Genomic DNA, 23,551 nt, shown 5'->3' with positions numbered 1-23,551 from the left:
GCCAATATTCAATAGTATTTTTCTTCTCTGTTCTTCCATAAAATCTTTATTGCAAAAGTCAGACTTCAGTAAATGAAAAGGAGAAGTTACCTAGAAAGATCAGTCTTTATAATTATGCAACTGTAATTCCTATAAATAACAGTTATTTACATGGTCTCAGTATCAAATTTTTAAATATAAATTTTTTAGAGATGAAATACTATCTAGTTAGTTGATCAAAGGTGCAAAATCACTGGAAAAGATTTCTTTGTTACCTAGCAGTCGGAAAATTAAGTGCAGTTCATCTTCCACAGTTGATCCTGGAAACAGAGGTCTTCCAGAAGCCATTTCAAAGAAAATGCAACCAACACCCCTTTAAAATATACCATGAAAGGAAAAAAAAAAGGTGAGTGATCATTTACACATTATGAAGCCAAGAACCTTTTTTGTACAAGCCTACTAGTAACCCTCCTGCAGAGATTTTTCAGAACCAAATAAAATTAAATTGTTAACATTTACCCTATTTGTTTCAACTTTCATATTGCTATATCCATTTTTTCTACTTAAAATGTTCAGCTCTCCTCTGCATGATCCATGAAGAATAACATTAACAACAGCTAATGATGGAATGCTTACTATCTGTTAGGAGCTATTTTTTTAAGTGCTTTAATTATTATCTCATTGAATCCTTATATCAGCTATAATATGGATCACGGACTGGAAGGAGGCATAAGACAGGAAGGAAGAAAGCCAACTGAAGAGATTGTTATGATAATTCAGGAGATTACAGTGACCCGAAGTAATACAGTGGGCAGTAGGGACAGACAGAAGCAAATGACTCAAGATTTTTCATGTAGGAAGCACAGATAGAACATGTAGGTGCAGGGTGTGTGTGTATAAGAGAAGGAAGAGAAAGGGATGGAGGCTAAGTGAATGGACAGTGTCTTCCAGGAACTATGTGAATACACTTAACTTTAAGACACAGTCCTTCCATTAAAGGGCTCACAATCCAGTAACTGTATATAAAATTTTACTTGCTAAAATGTTATATAAAACAAGATTTTATATAATTGTTCAAGACAACAACAGGAGGAAGTATATGACTATATCACTACATGAAGAATATAGACTCTAAATGCTACTGCAGATCAGAGGAAGGAATTACCATCTGCTGCTGGGGAAAAGGAAGGATTTATGAAGAGCTGTATTTTGAAGGTCACTAGGCACAGGGCACAGTCAGAGGAGCAGAGCAGGCATTTCAGATGGGTGGAATGGTATGAAGAAAAGAGCAATGGTGGAAAAGTTCAGATTATTTTTGAGTGACAGTGAGTAGCCCATTTGACTAAAAGGGATTATCTGTGTAGAGGAATAGTCTGAATTAAGTTGGAAAGGCTAGTTTAGAGATATCTTATGGAAATCTTTAAATTACCAGATTGAGGAACTGTAGGCAACAAAGGCACATGAGTAATGTCATGATCACAGTGGTGTGTAAGAAAGATGGCTACCTATATTCTGATAATTATTTTTTCATCAATTTATAGCAGGTGAATTCTGGTCAATATTAAATGGTGAATAAAAAGAATTATGTTTTAAATTACTATTATAAGACAATCTTTTAAGTGCTTTGTATGGATCAGCTCATTTAGTTTTAACAGTAGTCACAGAACAGCCTTCGAAAAAGTTACTATATAAATAGTCACCATTCCTATTTCCTCAAATGAGGGCACTGAGGCACAGGCCAATAATTTAAGTAAGGTTATTATATAATTATAAGTGGCAGAATTAGTATTTAAACCTAGATGATCTTACTCCCATGGCAGAACTCAATCGTTACACCATAGTTCCTTAAAATAATATCTCCTTGAAAGTTAAGGATCTATTAGCATGCCCCGTATTAACAGCTATGATTCTTTCAGAACTATACATAATAACATCTGCATATATTTACCACATGTCAATCTGTGTTGAGTACTCTGAGGAACCCAGAAGCACATCAGGAGGCCGGTACCACAGTGTGACAACTTCATTTGAGTAGGTCTTTGTGGGAACTGACTTGGCTCTGGCTAGTCCTTCACAGGGAAAAGAAAATAAAGATTTAAGAAATAGCTAAAATGGATTCCCAGCCCATTGCCTCAGCATAACTCCAGACTAAGGGATGCCTGAGATGGCTCCCTGGTAGTTTCAAGAAGCTTCAAAAAATTATTTTTATGAATTTTTTTTTGAGTGTTCATGATCTTGGATCAGCAAATCTAATGTTGTTGTTGTTAGGTGCCATCAATTCAGTTCCGATTCATAGCGACCCTATGCACAACAGAATGAAACAGTGCCGGGTTCTGAGCCATCCTTACAATTGTTGTTATGCTTGAGCTCATTGTTGCAGCCACTGTGTCAATCCACCTTGTCGAGGGTCTTCCTCTTTTCCACTAACCCCGTACTTTGCCAAGCATGTTGTCCTTCTCCAGGGACTGATCCCTCCTGACAACATGTCCAAAGTATGTAAAACGCAGTCTCACCATCCTTGCTTCCAAGAAGCATTCTGGTTGTACTACTAAGACAGATTTGTTCGTTCTTTTGGCAGTCCCTGGTATGTTCAACATTCTTCGCCAACGCCACAATTCAAAGGTATCAATTCTTCTTTGGTCTTCCTTATTCACTGTTCAGCTTTCATATGCATATGATGCGATCGAAAATACCATGGCTTGAGTCAGGCACACCTTAATCTTCAAGGTGACATCTTTGCTTTTCAACACTTTAAAGAGGTCCTTTGCAGCAGACTTACCCAATGCAATGTGTCTTTTGATTTCTTGACCGCTGCTTCCATGGCTGTTGATTGTGGATCCAAGTAAAATGAAATCCTTGACAACTTCAGTCTTTTCTCTGTTTATCATGACGTTGCTTATTGGTCCAGCTGTAAGGATTTTTGCTTTCTTTATGTTGAGGTGTAATCCATACTGAAGGCTGTGGTCTTTGATCTTCATCACTAAGTGCTTCAAGTCCTTTTCACTTTCAGCAAGCAAGGTTGTGTCATCTGCATAACACAGGTTGTTAATGAGTCTTCCTCCAATCCTGATGCTCCATTCTTCTTCATACAGTCCAGCTTCTCGTATTATTTGCTCAGCATACAGATGGAATAGGTATAGTGAAAGAATACAACCCTGATGCACACCTTTCCTGACTTTAAACCAATCAGTATCCCCTTGTTCTGTCCGAACAACTGCCTCTTGATCTATGTAAAGGTTCCTCATGAGCACAATTAAGTGTTCTGGAATTCCCATTCTAGCAAATCTAATACTAAATAATAATAATTCCTAAACAAAGACTATGCTTACTTTAATGCATTTGAAGGCACCTGGTACTGTGTCTGGGTTAATTTAAACACAAGACATTTTCCTTCTCTCCATGAATCATGATGCCAGAATCATTTCTTAGGTGAACTTCAATTAACACAAAATAGGATGACACTGAGATAACACAGTTTGATTTCTTACAGATATAAGCACTTACCAACTTTTAACCTGATTCCAACTTTCATTTGCTATACTAATTTTTATTTAAAAACCTGAAGTTATTGTTCCATGAACCTTTTGAGTTTTATCAACAAGTTTCTTATGGAAGTCTATTTAGAGAAAGTATCATAAGTCAGAACTGACTCGACGGCAACTAACAACATCCTTGGAATAAGTTTCAATTCTGCTTTTTACTCTTTTTTAGGTTTTAAGTTATACAGATAATTCTTTTAGAATAAGATGAACCTTATCACCTTTGGATAGTATTAACTGCCTTAAATGATGGAAGACGTATCATTCCTTTGCCAATTTAATATGGAGTTCATGGTTTGTTCAGAAATAAGGGCTAGGTAGAGTTTGCAACTTTATCTCTTGAGCCACTAGCATATTTGTTTTTACTACCTCTAAGCCTTCAATTCCTGGTCACCTGAGAAAAAGCAACTTTAAAGGGTACCTGAAGCAAGAAATATAAATTTAACACATATCTTACTTTGAATAATAAAGAAGAAATCATTTTTGAGGCTGAGATTTCTGTTACATATAATTATGTATCTGATTAAAATAGTAAATAAGAAAAATGTCAGAAGAGTATAATTTAATTTTATTAAATCAGATACAGTCACACAAATGATACCAGAAACTTAAAGGAGCAGGCGGTATGCACGCTATCTTAGTTCAGTATTATGTCTAAGGAGTCCCTGGTGGTGCAAATAAATTAAATGCTTGACTACTAGCCAAAAGGTTGGCAGTTCGAATCCACCCAGAGTCTCCTCAGGAGACGGGCCTGGTGATCTACTTCTAAAAGGTTACAGCCTTGAAAACTCTATGGAGTATTTCTACTCTGCACACATGGGGTTGCCATGAGTCAGAATCAATTTGATGGCAACTAATAACAACAATTTATGCCTAAAGGATTTAACTGGTCAATGCTGACACAATTTTATTTAATTATCAGTTTTACCCTACAATCCCAACTTGGTGAAGTAAGTCCACCAATTATTTCCCTACCAAATTTGGTAAGTGGCAGGATGGGACATCTTTCTGATTTCTCTTCCTAATATTAACTGTGGGCTGTATGGAAGTTTAGGAGCCCTGGTAGCAGAGTGGCTTATGCACTCGGCTGCTAACCACCAAAAGGTCAGTGGTTTGAACTCACCAACCGCTCTGCAGGAGAAAGATGTGGCAATCTGCTTCCATAAAGGTTACCTCCTTCCATTTGATAAAGTCCAACATCAATCCTGATAAAAACTCTCAATAAAATGGGAATAGAAGGGAAATTGCTCAACATAATAAAGGGCATCTATATAAAACCCTGGTGGTGCATTGGTTAAGCATTCGGCTGCTAACCAAAAGGTCAGCAGTTTAAATCCACCAGCCACTCTCTGGAAACCCTATAGGGCAGTTCTACTCTGTTCTATAGGTCGTTATGAGTCAAAATCGACTCAACGACAATGGTTTTTTTGTTGTTGTTGTTATAGAAACCACCAGCCAACATCATTTTCAATGGAGAGAAGTTGGAAGCATTCCCCCTGAGAACAAGAATAAGACAAAGATGCCTTGTATTACCACTCCTAATTAACACTGTGCTTGTAGTCCTAACTAGACCAATAAAGCAAGAAAAAGAAATAAAGGGCACCTGAATTGGTAAGGAAGGAGTAAAACTATCTCTACTTGGACATAATACAATACTCTACATAGAGAACCCTAAAGATTCCATAAGAAAACTACCGGAACTAACACAAAGATTCAGCACAGCAGCACAATACAAGATCAACATATAAAACTCATTTTGAATCCTACACACCAATAAAGAGAACTTCTAAAAGGAAATCAGAAAAACAGTACCATTAATAATAGCCCCTAAAAAAATAAAACACTTAGGAAAATAAATATCACCAGGGATGTAAAAGACCTATGCAAAGGAAACTACAAAACACTACTGCAAGAAACCAAAAGATACCTACATTAGTAGAAAAACATATAATCCTCAATGTACAGGAAGACTCAACATTGTGAAAATGTCAATTCTACCCAAAGTGATCTACAGATGTAATGCAATCCATATCCAAATACCAACAGCATTCTTTAACAAGATGGAAAAACGAATCATTAAAATTATATAGAAAGGAAAAAGGCCCTGGATAATTACAGCATTGCTGAGGAAGAAGAACAAAATAGGAGGCCTCATACTGTCTGACCTCAGAACCTACTATACAGGTATGGTAGTCAAAATAGCCTGGTATTGGTATAATGACAGACACATAGATCAATGGAATGAAATCGAGAACCCAGACGTAAATCCGTCTACCTATGGTCGCTGATCTTTGACAAGGGCCCAAAGTCCATTAAGTGGGGAAGACAGTCTCTTTAACAATTAGTGCTGGCAAAACTGGATGTCCATCTGTTAAAAAAAACAGGACCCATACTTCACACCATACACAAAAATTAATTCAAAATGGATCACAGACCTAAATATAAAACCTAAAACTACATAGATCATGGAAGAAAAAATAGTGCAACACCAGGCGTTTCAATATATGGCATAAATAGGACACAAACTATAACTAACACTGTACAAATATCAGAAGATAAACTAGATAACCGGAATCTCCTAAAAATTAAACATTTATGTTCATCAAAAGACTTCATCAAAAGAGTAAAAAGAGAACCAACAGACTGGGAAAAATTTCTTGGCTACGACATATCCAACAAGGGTTTAATCTCTAAACACCTTAACAACAAAAAGACAAATAATTCAGTTAAAAAATGGGCAAAGGATATGAATAGACAGTTCACCAAAGAAGACATTAAGGAGGCTAACAGACACATAGGGAAATGATCACAATCATTAGCCATTAGAGAAATGCAAATCAAAACTACAATGAGATACCATCTCACCCCGATATTACTGGCACTGTTGGAAGAAGTACAACCAGAACACTCCTCAGAAGCAAGGATGGCGAGACTGCATCTTACATACTTTGGACATGTTATCGGGATGGATAAGTCCCTGAAGAAGGACATCATGCTTGGTAGAGTACAGGATCAACAAAAAAGAGAAAGACCCTCAACGAGATAGATTGACACAGTGGCTGCAACAATGGGCTTTAGCATAATAACAGTTGTGAGCATGGTGAAGGACCAGGCAGTGTTTCATTCTGTAGTACACAGAGTTGCTATGAGTCAGAACTGACTCGACAGCACCTAACAAAAACAAGAAGCAAAAAAACAGAAAATAACAAATGTTGGAGAGGTTGTGGGGAGACTGGAACTCTTATACACTGTTGGCAGGAATGTAAAATGATACAATGATTTTGGAAAATAATATGGCACTTCCTTAAAAAACCAGAAATAGAAATACCATATGATCCAGCAATTCCACTAATAGTAATATAGCCTAGAGAAATAAGAGCTGTCACATGAATAGAAATATTCACAGCCCTGTTCACTGCATTATTATTCACAATAGCAAAAAAGATGGAAACAACCTAAGTGCCCATCAACAGATAAATGGATAAACAAATTATGGTACATAATACACACTATGGAATATTACGCAATAATAAAGAACAATGACGAATCTGCAAAACATCTCACAACAAGGATAAATCTGGACGGCATTTTTCTGAGTGAAATAACCCAGACCCACCCAGTGCTGTCGAGTCAATTCCGACTCATAGCGACCCTGTAGGACAGAGTATAACTGCCCCATAGAGTTTCCAGGGAGCACCTGGCAGATTCGAACTGCCGACCCTTTGGTTAGCAGCAGTGAAATAAGTCGACCACAAAAAGACAAATACTGTATGAGACCACTATTATGAAAACTCAAGAAAGAAACAATCTTTGATGGTTATGAGGGAAGGAAGGACTGGACAGGGGACATCACTAACTAGATAGTAGTTAAGTAATAACTCTGGTAAAGGGAAATACAACACACAATATAGGGGAAGTCAGCACAACTTGACCAAGGCAAAGTCATAGAAGCTTCATAGACACATCCAAACTCCCTGAGGAACTGAGTTACTGGGTAGAAGGCTGCAGACCATGGTCTCGGGGGTCATCTAGGTAAATTGGTATAACATAGTTCATAAAGAAAATGCTATATATCCTACTTTGGTGAGTAGGGTCTAAGGGTCTTAAAAGTTTGTGAATGGCCATCTAAGATACATTTGCTGGTCCCATACCATCCGGAGCAAAGGAGAATGAAGAAAACCAAAGACACAAGGGAGAAATTAGTCCAAAGGACTAATGGACCACATGAACCACAGCCTCCAACAGCCTGAGCGCAGAAGAACTAGATGGTGCCTGGCTACCACCACAAACCACTCTGACAGGGATCACAATAGAGGTCCCGGACACAGCAAAAGAAAAATGTAGAACAAAATTCAAATTCACCCAAAAAAAAAAAAAAAAACCCCAGACTTACTGGTCAGGCTATGGAAGCCCAAGACTATGGTCCCCAGACACCCTTTTAACTCAGAACTGAAATCACTCCCCAAGTTCACCCTTTAGCCAAAGATTAAGCAGGTCTATAAAACAAACAATAACACATGTGAGAAATGTGCTCAGTAGCTCGATCATGACCAAATGGGGACATCTGTCCAAAAGCAAAGACAAGAAGGCAGGAAGGAACAGGAAAATGAGTTCTATGGAAATTGGGAACCTGGGGTGGAGAAGGGGAGAGTGCTGACACATCATGGGGATTGCAACCAATGTCATAAAACAATTTGTGTATTAATTGTTGAATGAGAAGCTAATTTGTTTTGTAAACTTTCATCTAAAGCACGATAAAAAGAAAAAAAACAAAAAATTACTGACTTGGAAACCCTATGGGTCAGTTCTACTCTGTCCTACAGGGTTTCACTGAGTCTACTATGGCAACAGATCTGGTTTAGTTTTTGGTACATGGAAGCTTAAAAGACAGAGCCACGAACTTCCTGTCCTATAGACTATACAATCAAAGCAAACTGCCAGTTACAATTTCCTTAGCACTTAATCTCCTGCTACTGAGGGGTTCTGAAAGAGGGTGCTTCCTCAAACATGTCCTGGTTCACAAGTAGAATTTCAGTCCTGGCATGAAGTAAAATGACCAATAATCTTTCCCAAAGCAAATTAATTAAATGTGATATGACATTATTATATATGGTGGCATTTTCCATTATTAATGAAAATATCTATTAGTAGTTCCTCATATTCAAATTATTTTCTAGTATTAATGACAATGCCTATCTATATTAGTAGAACCTAGATCTCTGAATTTCACCAATCACAAGAGGGGAAGTAGAATTTTCACAGGGTTCCAAGAACAATTTATAGTATAAACAGTGAGTTACATGACCCTCCCTTACTTGCATCCATAAGAACATTTACTGTGCAACCAATAAAAAATAACTAAAGTAATAGAAACAAAGTTGATTATGCCATCTCATAAAATATTCAGAATTTCTTGGTGGCCTGTGGGAAGATAAAATTTGCTTGGCTTGCTTTGTGGAGTTTAGAAGCAAAATATAAAGCACTCAAACTATTCTCCAATAAAAGCAGATTTTTTTGATGGTCCTTGACATTCCTTTTGCATTTCTAATAGCCATGTGGGGTCTTTCTATCACTGCCATTCATTTGGGGGTTAAGGAACAAGGAGCAATAAGTGCAGCTTGTCTAAAACTAAAAAAAGGAGAGAGAGAAAATAATAATTATAAGGGAAATAATTACATAAACTATGCTTGGAAAGAGACTTTATGACCTATGTAAACATATGCAAATAACTTTAAGTTTTTGTTTAAATACACAGGGCCCACCCATTTCTTTTAAAGGAAGGAAATACAAATAAACAACCCTACCTTTCAAACGAACAGTAAATGTTAAATGAGCAAAAGTATAGGAATTTCTAGAAAGAACTAGTTAATAACAGTGAACTCTTAATCCGTTGCTAACAAAATAATACCTGAAACTTTCATATTTATCAAATTTAATGAAATACTTCAAAGTAAAACTACCAAAGTCATTTATGGAAAATTCATAAATGCTAAATATGGAAATGACAAAAGCATGGGCTATTTAAAACTAAGTTCTATTAGAGTATTCAAACTTACAAATGTAGAATATAAAAAATTCAAAGTTACACAAAATTGTTACAATATAAAAAGTTTAATAAATATTCTTTTGCAGGCTTCCAATCATATAATCCGTATGATTCACTAGAAAGTAAAACCCTTTAGATCTTATTAAGCATGAGACAATTACTAAAAAGCTTAATCCTCCTACGAGCAAAAAGAATGTGCAATTTCATCTTCCTCTCTAATCTATTAAAGTCTGATTAGCTGAAGAGATACATACAAACAGCTGTCAATTAAATCACTGTGCATATAGACCCAGGGTCATGATCGTAGGCATATTAAGAAAATTCTTTTCAGTAGTGGCTTCTAAACTTTTTGGTCTCAGGGCCCCTTTACACTTTTAAAAATTATTGAGAACTCAAAGAGATTTTGTTTATGTGGATTACATTTACTGATACCTGCCATATTAGAAATTAAAACTGAGAAAAAAATATTTACTCATTAAAAACACCAGTCATTACATGTTAGTATGGATGACATTTTCTATGAAAAATATTCTATCCAAAACAAAACAAAAATTAGTAAAAAAGAATGGCACTGTTTTGCACTTTTGCAAAATTCTTTAATGTCATCTAGCTTAACAGAAAACAGCTAGATTGTCATTATCTGTTTCTGCATTCAATCTGTTGTGATTTATAGCTTTGAATGAAGTAAATGGAGCTCCACAGATATGAAGCTGGAAAGAGGACTAGCATTTTAACAGCCTTTTCTGATAATCGCAGATATTCTTCTTTGATACTACTTCAGAACTTGAAAATGTTTTGTGGCGACTGAAACTGTATCAATGTACTTGTCATACTGTTACATTAAAATCCTTTGGTCTACCTTGTGCTTTGGATCTTTTACTCACATACGATTTTGCAATATCTTGCATTTGTCATTAGAAAAATACTGGTTCCCAGAGTATGCAGATCTCAACAAAATCATATTTGTGTATCACCACTGCTCTAATGAGAAAAGTTAGTATTAGGAAGCTAACAAGCTTAAGTGGCAGATTCAACTTTCCAAAATCTAATTTCTACTTAAGAACTCAAATTTTACTGTTGGAAAGAAATACTTTCAGTTGTTTTCCTTGCAATGACAGGCTCACTGCATTCATTTTCAAGTAAATGTGTGCCAAGTACCCAAGTCTGAGTAGCCACAGCTCGATGGTCATTTTTTTTTTTTTCCAAGTAAAAATGATGTATCATGAAAAATAAAAAAGGGCTGGTTCAGCTTGCACTTAAATAAGTACAGAAGTACTTTTTCTTGTGTAAAGTAACCTCAGTACTTCTGTGTGCAGCAAACGTGCTTCAGAGATCTTCCCATTTCACCACACGGAATACTAAAAAGACTCAGGGATGGAGATTTAATAATAAATGGTACTGCTTCACCAAGAACCTTTTAAAATGTAACCAGCACTTGATTCCTACAAGTGTAGAGTGGTGAAGAATACAATGACTGCAAAGTCCAGCTGGGTGCCACTGCCTTGATTTCTACTATGGCACCAGAAGCTTTACTCCTTACTGCTCTTAGATAATCGTGCAAATATTAACACAGTGAAAGGCAAATGACATCTTAGTACAAGTATGATAATATATCTTACCTTAGAGACTCCTAAGAGGATCTCAGGACCCTAGAGATCTACGGACCACACCTGAGAACCAGTAGCTTTTTGTATTTGCCACTTATGATCACAAACAACTCACCACCAAGGTTCTGTCAAATCTCTTACTCTGTGAGCTACCGAGAAAAATTCTAAACCCACATGAAAGTGATGACACACTGTAACAATAGTTGTTTTAGAAAACTTAATATCCTGAAAGTGTTTACAAACATCTCACACGTTCCATACCAAAATCTGCTAGCTTTAATTCTCCTTTTTCATTAATGAGGAGGTTCTGTGGTTTCAAGTCTCGATGCAACACCTTTCTTCTGTGGCAATATGCCAAACCACGTAAAATTTGGTATAAAAACAGCTATAAGAAAGAAATAAATAGAAATTAGTCTTAAAAACAATGAGACATACTTTGCTATAAGCATAAGTTAGGGTAGGCAAAAAAGTAACTGGTCTAGAAAAGTAAAAGAAGAAAAATAACCACACCCTTTTTTTTTTTTTTTTTTTTTTTTAGGTACAAAACCTTTTCTTCATATCATTGTTTTCCGAGTTTTACAATTTATTATTCTATTTGAAGCATGAATCAGGAAGACTGAAGAAGTGATGCCTTTGAATTACAGTGTTGGCTAAGAATATGGAATGTGCCACAGACTGCCAAAAGAACAAACAAATCTGTTTTGGGAGAAGTACAGACAGAATGCTCCTTAGAAGCAAGGGTGGCGAGACTACATCTCACATACTTTGGACATATTATCAGGAGGAACCAGTCCCTGGAGCAGGACATTATGCTTGGTAAAGTGGAGGGCCAGTGAAAAAGAGCAAGGCCCTCAAGGAAATGGACTGACAGTGGCTGCAATGATGAGCTCAAGCATAGCAATGACTGTGAGGATGGCGCAGGACCAGGCAGTGTTTCATTCTGTTGTACACGGGGTCTCTACAGGTTAGAGCTGACTCGATGGCACATAACAATAACAACATTTGAAGCATCTGCCCCTTTTTTAAGTCTTAAAATACCTGAAATTGTAAGACTTTTTTAAGTCTTACAATACCTAAATGAAACTTTGTCTTAGCAGTAATGGCTCAATTGTTACAAAAAATAATTAAAAATAAATATATCCTCATAAACTTACAGGGCTCTAAGGTTTACAGTTTGCTTATGAAATTCTGGCAAAATAAAAAACCACACACACACAAAAATCTGGGCAGTGTCTTAAAAATAAGGCATCAGAATTGGTGGTTTTATGAAAACTACAAGGTGCTGTATATGATGCTGTATAGTTCTAGCAAATTATATCCTATAAAAATAACCTAAACCAGCTTCATTCACCCACCTCCTAGGGGACTTTATTTCAGTGCCTCCTACTCAGCCTTCAAATCTGCTATGATTAGCACTCAGTGACTCTTTGAGAAAAGCAAGTCCTATAAAACTAGTGGCAGGCTTTTTGGTGGAAAAAGGGATGTGGAACATAGGAAATCTTCGCGTCTTTGGGCCTAACAGAAAGAACCTCAAGTGCAAAGGACTCAAGAATGCACCTTCAGTTCACTTGTAGGTGAAAAACAGAGCGTTAGCACACTGAGAACAAGCCAAAGCAATAGGAGAAAAAGAGGTCTCAATGAATTCAAAAGCACAGAGTTTCTATACTCTACATATTTGTGTGTTATGAGAATTCTAAAATTACTCTTTACTCTATATTCCTATTGCCTTTTATGTTTGGAGGAGCCTTGGTGACACAGCGATTAAGAGCTCGGCTGCTAACCAAACAGGTTGGCAGTTTGAATCCACCAGCTGCTCGTTGGAAACCCTATGGGACAGTTCTACCCTGCCCTCTAGGGTTGCTATGAGTTCGAATCGACTCGATGGCAATGGGTTTTTGTAAGGATGACACAAGACCGGGCAGCGTTTCATTCTTGTGCACAGTGTCACTATGAGTCGGAACTGACTCGACGGCGCCTAACAGGAACAACAACAACGTGTTTAAAAAGTACAAGGGAATAAAATGCTTTCCAACTTAAATCAGCCATGTAGGCCTGGCTTAAAAAATACAAACTTCTCAAATCTTTGTCAAACTATGACAATTAAGGTCTTTCCAAATTATTACTAATATGAAAGGAAAAACAAAAATCACAAACAGAAATATATACAAATGAGATTCACAGCACCTTGCAAAATGAAAACAATTCTTAAAGAAGGTATAGGTAAATAAATTTACACTTAGAGCCCTATTTAAAAATTCTTATAGCAACATGTACCTATGCTGTGAGCTGTGTTTTAGTAACATCTCCTTTGTATCTACCAAAATTACTATTTAAAAATACGTAAGTTACATACATATATATATATATATATATATATATGTTTAAAATTACTATCTACAGAATTGAAAATATCTCAAATACACAGCTAGAGTAGTCTATTTCCAGAATAGGCTCTCACAAACTGTTGGCTGAGTTTGGATGAATTAAATCTTTGCTAAATTTGGAGTATACTAGTCAGATCAAAGAGACCTACTGGAAGAAAACAACTATATCCAATGCTTTTACTCAATTAATTATTCTGGGTTTCATCTCACACTAAACACTATACCAAACTTTTCTGCCACCCTTATTCATTAGATTAGCACCTTGAAAAGTTATTTTTTGTTGCTGTTGTTGTTCTTTAAATATATCATGGGAGTTTGCCATTTAAAGTAGGCCTTCTGCAGAACACACTCACCATTTTTATTTATTTTAAACATTTGAATTTTGATATCATACTTTTTTTTTTTTAAGCAGAATACACTTGTAACATTTATATTAAAGAAAATCAGTGTTATAACATGAACCAAAAACCCAAAAAATACATTGCCATTGAGTTGACTCCAACTCATACTGACCCTACAGGACAGGGCAGAACTGCCCTATAGGGTTTCCAAGGAGTGGCTGGTGAATTCGAACTGCCGAACTTTTGGTTAGTAGTCAAACTCTTAACTGCTCCACTACCAGGGCTCCTATCACGTGAAAGGAGATGTCAAAAGTAGTTTGTTTTTTTCACACTACAAAAGGGTTTTATTACATAAAGGTCTCTCAGAGTATCTACAGTATTTTCATTACATCATTAAACAGTTTCAACAGAATATGAGCACTATAGAAATTTAGATTTAAGTGACTTTCTTAAAGCTCAGAAAGTGATTTTAAGAAACCGGAATCTATCAAAAGTCCAATTCATTTTTTAAAATAAATGAATACTTATGACCGAGACTGCTTACTGAACCCTACTATCCGCTCTCCTTTCTCTTCTGTGAGTACTATAGCCTTCCAGGCTTCAGGTGGGCACATGACCTGCCCCAGCAGAAGACCAGGTTTTTGAGAATTCTTGCCTTTTAAGGAAGGCTGTATCATTAAATCAAAATGTGTGTGGAAGTTCAAAAGTAGTTTTTAAAATACTTTTAATGTGAAGCGGTTCTACAAAAAGGTCTAATCCTAAGAAATGCTAAAGTGTAGTAAGTAGAGGTCTGTGTAAATATGTTCAGAGGACAGTAACCTATTTGAAACACCACATAGAAAATCCGGAAACGGAACAGTTATGAAGCCTGTACATTTCATTATGCAGTGTTTGCCTAAATTTAAATAAAATTTCACACTATGTACTTCAACATACCTTTACATTGTGCATACTCATGATGTTTCCGCAGTCATCCATGTACTGTTTTAGGTCTTTGTCCTTAAAAAAAAAATAGTACTTCATTATGAGACATATAATTTTCAGAATGCATGGCAGATTCAATTAATGGTATTTAAATTTTAAAAATAAGTTGCTTTTCAAGGAAAGATATTGGATGCATCACAAACAAAATTTAATTAAATACCAACATCTAAGCAATAATGTCTTTGGGGCTGTTAAAAAGTTCAATTTCTTGCTCTGATTTTTAAAGCAAAATTAAATATATTTTTTTTTATTATTTAATGCTTACCAGATACTCAAAGACCAGAGTCAAAGATTTATCTGTGTGAACAATGTCATGTAAGGTAACTATATTCGCATGTTTTAGATCCTTTAACAGTGAAACTGCAAAACAGAAAAAAGTCAATTATTCAGTCTGTGTAGTAGTAGCCAGTCTTTGTAAAAACCTGAAGTAAATTTAGCACATGATTTGATTGAGTTTAAGATTCTCTTGAATTTAAATCAGTGATTCACCAGGGAGACTGGCAGTAGAAATTTTAACAGAATCAAGCTTAACAATCTTTTTTTCATGGTTCTGGGTTTGATGTTACAACACTTAAAATTGTCCACAATATTATAATAAAACTCTCTACATTATCTTCTGCTTTTTCTTAAATGTTAACTATTGAGACTTTTGGGATTCATTTGGATATAAAGTGCCAAGTACTCCCCGCCCTAAATTGCTAACCAGTTGCCTCAGTTTTCTGAATAATCTACCTTTTCTTTATAAAATGGTATCATGATGTAAGTACATTAACTTACTGTATATATTAGTTTATAATTAGTTTTCCCATGCACCAATATATAATAACATTTCTCTATGGCAAATATTTATACAGGAAAATGATTTTTAATGCCTCCATAGTATTTCATTATAAACTATACAATATAGTATTACAGTTTAATCCCTCTCTGTTGGATATTTCAGTTTTAAAAATTAACTTTTTTTTTTTAGTCTAAATTTATCTTCCACTCAGCTATTATTTCTATATCTAAGCTCTTTTTCTGGAGCCCTGGAGCCGTAGTGGTTAAGAACTTGGCTGCTAACCAAAAAAGGTCTGCAGTTTGGATCCACCAGTTGTCACTCCTTGGAAACCCTGTGAGGGTTGCTATGAGTTGGAATCAATTTGATAGCAATGGGTTTGGAAGCACTTTTTACTTCCAAAAAAATTAACTCATTATCCAGCTTTGGTTTTAAAATGTTCTAGATAAATTTCATAATACATTTCCTCATGAAAGACCAAATTATACCTTCTCTTATAGCTGTGCAAGGTGCACCCTCTTCATGTTCCAATCGGATCTCTTTTAGTGCCACCAAATTCTCCGTCAATTTACTTCTGCCTTTATATACAGTTGCATATGTTCCCTATAAAATTTATTTTTGAAAGATACATCAAAATTATCATGAGCATCCATCTATACAATCTATACAACAGAAAGCCCTAACCGAATTTCTAAAAAAAAAAAAAAAAAAATTTTTTTTCCTACGCATATGCTAAATTCCATCTTGCAAAGAAAACTCCACAATTATCCATCTTGATTTTCTACAGCCAAGAAGATTTTCACAGCTTCCGCACTTTTCTAACCCTACAGAGTGCCTCAAAAGTATGGAAACATAAGAAAATATTTATTTTTTGTACTTTAATGACTGGATTGATAGCTTTATGTACAAAGATATTTTACCTGCAATGGTGTGTGGAGACTGAAGAAAACTTGTTGAACATACTATTTGAAATTTGAAAATGTAACTAACATGTTGTTAAATTAGAAAAGTTTCACCCAAGTTTCCAGACTTTTCAGAATCTTTCTACATTAAACATCCACTAAAAAAAGCAAACATATTCTACAGGAGGTCTCTTTCATCTTTGCCAAGTTAGCCCTCAAACTCCATCAAGGCTTCCCTAATAACTAACTCTATGATAATTTTTTTGCCCTTTCTCACTCTGGGACATAGGCTCTTTCGAAATTAGTCAGTACTAGTGTAAGTTCAAGGAAATCAAGGTATTATCAGCCAAGAATTTCCCTGACCATCATTGAGACATGTTTTTATTCTTAAAGATAGTATTTTGATTTTTCACAGGTTTGAACTCACGCTATTTCCTATATGACTGCACAGACAGCAGACTGCCAGGAAGCTAACAAATTGATGCCTGTTTTGTTACCAAGAAAGTACAGTACTTTTTGCTTCAACGAAAGAATACAAGGGTATTTTTAAAAAGGAAAAAAAGCACTCATTTCCTCCCAAACTGATGGAATAACTTCAAGAATTGAAGTGCTTTTTCCTTTCTATCTGTTGCCTTCTCAGAACAAGATATAATCTTTTAGAAAATAGTGATTACATATTTTTTTCCTAGGTTGGCAAAAATTGTGGATTTACACAGGGATTTATGTAAGGAACAAGAAAAAAAAAAAGTGTCTTTTATTTTTGAAAAAGGTATTTACTTACCTCTCCAAGCTTTTCCAATTTGATGTAGGTTTCCATTTTCCCAAACCCAATTTCTGACTATAATGAAAGCAAACAATTATAAACTTGATGTTATTCTTAAAATTTTAATGAATCTTTTTCTCAACTTCTGAAACTACATTGCTCTAGTGTCTTAGAATAGAAAGATCTGATGATAACCAACTTGTTGAACCCCTTTCCAGTTTTAAAATATACTCTATGTTAGAACATTCAAAGGTTCAAAAACATTAGACTTCACCATTAAAATGATCAGCCCATCCTTTAAATAGATCAGTTAACATTTCATTATGAAATCTTTTTGTTTCATTCTAAAGCCTTGAAATTTTAAGACATCACAGCATTTTAAGATACTAAACAATCTTAGAAAAATTTCTTCTCAAAGAAATTGTAAAATAATTTTTCTATATATCCTGTACCAGCGTTTGTGTTCCCTAAGAAGATCTGAAAGCCCTAAAATACTATTTTTCTTTCAGGTTTTCCAACGAAAATACAACTTAAAAAACAACTGAAAATCATACTCTGCTATGGATCAGGAAATAACGGACATGGAAAAAGCAATGTAAGTCTAATTCTGCCACATTCCACTCCCCCCCGCCAAAAATTGCTTTAAAAGCGAGTTCTCAAATCCATTGTTTTTTAACCTTGAACTTGCTTGCCTATTTTGTATGGACTCAAAGAATGAGGCAAATATGTAATACACCTAAATATGTAATAAAGATGTAATATTTAAAAACTAAAATAACTAAACCAGCAAACAAAGAGAAACAAAAGCATGAACAATTTAGGAATAAAGAAAAAAGCAAATATAGATGGAAAGTTACTGAGAAAGAAAATTGAGGAAAAAAAGGTAAACAAATAGAAAAAGAAAATTTTCTTCATGTCCAAAGCTGAATGGCCAAAAGTAGCAAAAGTCCCTCAAAAGAAATTGCTCTTATCCTTTTGTTACAATGATACATATCATATTAAAAGCCACATGGAAAACTGCATGTCAAACAAAATCATTCCATTTTGGTTAGCTAATAAAAACTCTAGTCACAAGTGGTATTACTGAATGACTGGAGAAGTACTGCTTTTTATAATTTTTTCTATATGTGATGGACATTTTTCCCTATATGTAAAGAAGGGTTTTTTCCCATAAAATTCTAAATAAAAAAATTCAGTTTTAGAATCACACACCATCCGCTTATGTATTTTCCTGCATATGACTCAAAGATATTAAGTACTTGCTTTCTGTTATCAACAATTTTGCCAAATAACACTTACAAATACAAATGAAGTTTAAATTGTAGTATCAAAAATGTGGCAAACAGTCCATTTTCTGGTACAAGACAGCCTGATGTGGAATAACCTTTTAGTTTATGTATGTTTGTACAGTCCATTTACATATGGTCTTAAATAACTGGTACTTTAAAAAGGGTAATTGCCAAGGTCACATGAACTACAATAGAATGTGTTCATTTTCTTATACTATCTCTGGAATTCGGGCTCTTAAATTTACAGATCTGGAACAACTGCAATTTTGCCATGAATTTTTAGTCTTGTGGAAAGGAAAAAAAAAAAAAAGCTATTGTGAAAATAAATGGAAACCAGTATGAACAAAACTAAAATTCCTGAAAAATAAAATAAAATTGTCATTATCTAAGAAGCACATGGGAAAACATAACTGTAAGCTAGAAATTTTTTCTTCTTAGGATAGGGAAATCTTCTTATCTTTTTATCTTAAATGTGACTGGCACCACCCTCACCCTCCCCTCTTCTTCCTGATTTGAATGAAGACATGAATGGTACTTAGAGGTATATGGAAAAGAGCTCTGGTGGTGCAGTAGCTCTAAGTGCTCAGCTGCTAACCAAAAGGTTGGCAGTTCAAACCCATGAGCCGCTCCATAGGAGAAAGATGTGGCAGTCTGCATCCGTAAAGATTACAGCCTTGGAAACCCTATAGGATTGCTATGCATCAGAATTGACTCAACTCTTTTCTTATTCATCTTTTTATCTTAAATGAATGAATACTAGTATGTCCATGAAACATCAAACACACTTTATTCCAATGGTGACTATGATAAAATGCCCAGGTTTACTTTAAAGTGTATGTAAATGGACTACAAACTAAAGGCTATAAAGACAAAAATGTTATAGAGATTACCATATCATATATAGCATCTAAGGGGTAAAGTCTATAAGGGATGTACCAAAACCTTATTACGAACTCACTCTTTAAGGAATGAAATTCAGTGACATCGCTAGAATATGCTAAAAATCTGTTTTATGAAAAAGAAAGTAAACTTTTGACTATAATTATGAGGCTGAATTTAAATTTGAATAATAGGTTAATAAAGTAAACAGCACAGCTGAGTTCTACCCATGCAGGCAGGCAGACAAAAGACACGGCTATACTAGTGAACTGTCTGTCAGAACTTAATTCAAAGAGTAAAGTGCACTTACCCTACCCCCCATTTTAATAATTTCCAACTTTAAGGATTTAAGAATTACATCCAAATATTACTTACTGGATCTTTAAATGAAATTTTTTAGAAACTTTTGCTTGCATTTTTAGCTGCTGAACATGACAAGATTAACAATAGATATAATGACTAGATTGTTGACATGCTCTCCTACAGAAATTATTCAGAGGACAAAGGACAAAGCTCATTTATTCAACATTTACCAAGTACAAGCTAGGTGCTGGGGATACAGTAAAGAAGACAGATACGATTCTTGCTTTTTTGGGTTCAGGATCTACACAGAGTTCTATCTTAGATTATTTTAGAATTTTTTTTAAGGTTAAATGTTTTATAAAAAAGGAAGTAATAGCTAAAGAGATGGCATGATAAGCTTTATATTTTAATATAATATAAAAAGCCCTTTAATCTAATCTAATTCTGCTTTCCAGACAAATGAAGATGAGTTTCTTCCGATACGTCATTGTTTCAAGAGAACACTTTGCTTATTGGCAGCTCCAAACTCCTGTTCAGATGGCTCTCTTAGAGGATAAAAAAAAAAAAAAAAAAAATTTTTTTTTTTTTTTGATAAGACGATGGGAAAAAAAACCTTTACTATAATTCAATATAACTTGTAATGGTGTCAAGAGTTACGGGAGATTTCTTTATTTCTTTGGATCTGGCAACATAATCACTGTACTGCCGTTGTAAAGATGTACTAACATGCTGGCAATGCCATTTTAATTGAGCTTCAAAACAAATGAAGTATGTGTACAAGTTCTATAGGTCTCATTCTAAAAGTGTGCGTGTGTATAAGACAGACCAGGGGGAAGAGGGAGGTTTTCTGAAACACCATTTCCATCCCATGAGATTTACCAAGTTATTACTCATAGAAATGTGTTCTTTCTCTTCAATTACGCAGGGGCAGGAAAGATATTGAAAACCTTTATTCTTAGTTTTTTTTTTTTTTATATATCTTATAAAAATTGCTGTTAGCATCATCATATCTGTACATAATAAGCCAAAGATAAATTACTAAGTTGTGGTTGGATTTGGAACCTTACTTCCACACTCCATAATGCATTTATCATTTTTCAGAGACATGAGGACTTAATATCCTCTTCGCTTACCTACTCCTAGAAATAAGAAAGGAATACATATGATCTATACTGGACAAATCTAATGCAAAAGACCTCTTTAAAGTGTTAAAAAGCGAAGATATCGCTTTGAGGGCTAAGGTGCGCCTGACCGAAGCCACGGTATTTTCAATTTTCTCATATGAATGTGAAAGCCAGACAATGAATAAGAAAAACCAAAGAAGAAATGATGCCTTTGAATCACGGCGTTGGCAAAAAATATTAGAATATACCATGGACTGCCAGAAGAATGAACAAATCTGTCTTGAAAGAAGTATAGTCAGAATGTTCCTTAGAAAGGGGCATGGCGAGACTTCATCTTCCGTACTTTGGACATGTTATCAGGAAGGACCAGTCCTTGGAGAAGGAAATCATGCTTGGTAAAGTAGAAGGTCAGTGAAAAAGAGTAAGACCCTCAGCAAGATGGACTGACACAGTAGCTGCAACAATGGGCTCAAACATAACGATTGTGAGGATGGCACAGGACTGAGCGGTGTTTTGTTCTGTTGTATATAGGGCCCTTATGAGTCAGAACTGGCTCAACGGCAACTAATAATGACATATCGGTAGAGCCATGAACGAGGACTCTAAACACTCACTAAACAGGAAGGAGCAAACAGGAAGGAGCAGACTCTTAAAATGTATATGACCTATAATTATGAGACAAATTTTCATATATAGGCTTTTATTCTTCTATAGTTGCACTTTTCCTCATAAAACTTCCACTAGATATGCCATGATTTTAGATGCAACAAAGCTCTGATGAATCCTGACTACACCTGACTATGGGCTTTCTCATTAGTTTAATATTTAACTCCCAGAACCTAGACAGTAAAAAAAAATTTCACGTTGAGTTAGAATATTACATTTCCTAACAACCATAAATGAATATTATATAGTATTTCAGCAAGCTAATAACCAATATTTTAACATGAGACATGACTAAATGTGGTATCCTGGATGGGACCCTGGGAGAGAAAAAGAATAAAGTATGGAGTTTAGATAATAGTAATGTACCAGTGCTGGTTCCTTAGTTATAACAATTGTACAAGAAAAGCAATGTAAAATGTTAACTGGATATGTGGTATATACAGGAACTTTGTATACTATCTTAGGAATTTTTCTATAAGTCTAAAACTATTATAAATAAAAAAGATGTTTAAATAAAAAGTGGGAAGAATTCAGTTGAGAGGGACAGACTAAATATACACAAATCTATAGGAATAACAAATATTCTAAGCATCCTCAGAATATGTGATAGGAGAAACTCCTCAATATTAAAAGAAGGAAAGAACAGAATGGATATAGATGTGGGTAAATTTATATGTCTGTTATTGAGAAAATGAGGCAGTTTCTGGCTAATGGCTTCTCTGCTCTTTATCTTTTAAGAGGAGGGATCATCAGCTTGCAGTGAGAAGAGAAACACTAACCAGAGAAAGACACTGGGGTAGCCGGTCAATACTGAAGGTTCATTTGAAGTTGATGATCATGAATTTATAGTGGAACCAATTAGCCCTATTATGTGACTTTTTCCAGCAAAGATGAATTCTGTGACTTGTTTCTTAATTCCTACTCAATCAAATGTTTTGTGTTATTTGAACTCTTATACGTATTACACAAGCTGACCTAAACAGCAAAGATGTCACTATGATGACCTAAGGTGTACACGTGACCCAGGCCATGGTCTTTTCAACTGCCTTATATGCATGTGAAAGCTGGACAGTGGAAATGGAAGATAGAAGAATTGATGCATTTGAATTGTATTTAACATACTGCAGACCACCAGAAAAACAAATAAACCAATCTTAGAAGAAATGCAACCAGAATGTTCCCTGGAAGGAAGGATGGTAAGACTTTAGCTCACTAATTTTAGCCACATCATCAGGAAAGAACAATTGCTAGAAAAGGACATCATGGTTGGAAAAGTACAGGGTTGGTGAAGGTGGCAGAGGCCCTCAGTGAAATGACTGACACAGTAGCCTTAACAATGGACTCATACATAGCAACAATAGTGAAGATGGCACAGAACTGGGCAACATTTTGTTCTGTTATACATAAAGTCGCTATGATGGTAACTAACAATAACACAACAACTTGTTACATATTGCTATTGGAAAATATGAAAATAAAAGTTTTATACTTTCAGAAAAACAAAGCTAAAAATTTATATTTGATCTGCTTGAAATATTATTTTATTTTTTAGATAAAGAGTATATTATCTATGGAATGCATGAACTCTGATACACATAAAGAACATTTTCTTTATCCTACCTGTTTCATATCCATCCTCTAACCTTCACTCTCTCCCTTCACATATAAACCTAGGATTCAGATACCCATACTAAAGAGCTGACCACATTGAAAAAAATTATTTTATTTTTTGTGTATATAATGAATATATTGTGTATGTAAACATGAACTCTAATACATGTGGCAAAAACCTTTTTGCCCATCCCCTTTCTATCCATCCCCTAACCTTGAACAATCCCCCCCCCCCACTTTAAATATAAACCTAGGGTACAGATTTCTATTTTGAATAACTTTCTGATATATCTCAAAAGAGATTGTTCTTTAGGTAATATGGATGAACAATGAAAGGGATGCAATGATAGAAAACA

The 23,551-nt window shown here is 35.1% G+C and overlaps 1 protein-coding gene and 1 long non-coding RNA gene across 2 annotated transcripts in view; one reads left to right on the top strand and one right to left on the bottom strand.

Moving 5' to 3' along the window:
* CDK17 (cyclin dependent kinase 17) overlaps nucleotides 1-23,551 on the bottom strand; it is a 110,392-nt gene that overhangs the window by 10,425 nt on the left and 76,416 nt on the right. The window contains exons 6-12 of the mRNA XM_003405273.4: nucleotides 17,342-17,398; nucleotides 16,147-16,261; nucleotides 15,146-15,240; nucleotides 14,833-14,895; nucleotides 11,433-11,556; nucleotides 1,928-2,048; nucleotides 255-352 (exon numbers count right to left, since the gene is read on the bottom strand). Of these exons, the coding sequence (XP_003405321.1) occupies nucleotides 255-352; nucleotides 1,928-2,048; nucleotides 11,433-11,556; nucleotides 14,833-14,895; nucleotides 15,146-15,240; nucleotides 16,147-16,261; nucleotides 17,342-17,398 (673 nt within the window). The remainder of the gene's footprint in view (nucleotides 1-254; nucleotides 353-1,927; nucleotides 2,049-11,432; nucleotides 11,557-14,832; nucleotides 14,896-15,145; nucleotides 15,241-16,146; nucleotides 16,262-17,341; nucleotides 17,399-23,551) is intronic.
* LOC135231176 (uncharacterized) lies at nucleotides 301-23,418 on the top strand. The gene is made up of 3 exons (XR_010321718.1): nucleotides 301-385; nucleotides 17,833-17,918; nucleotides 20,250-23,418. It is a non-coding gene; the product is annotated as an uncharacterized LOC135231176 (long non-coding RNA).

This window comes from Loxodonta africana, chromosome 4 (assembly GCF_030014295.1).
Source record: "Loxodonta africana isolate mLoxAfr1 chromosome 4, mLoxAfr1.hap2, whole genome shotgun sequence".
Lineage (NCBI taxonomy): Eukaryota > Metazoa > Chordata > Mammalia > Proboscidea > Elephantidae > Loxodonta > Loxodonta africana.
This window is presented reverse-complemented; position numbering and strand designations above follow the sequence as displayed.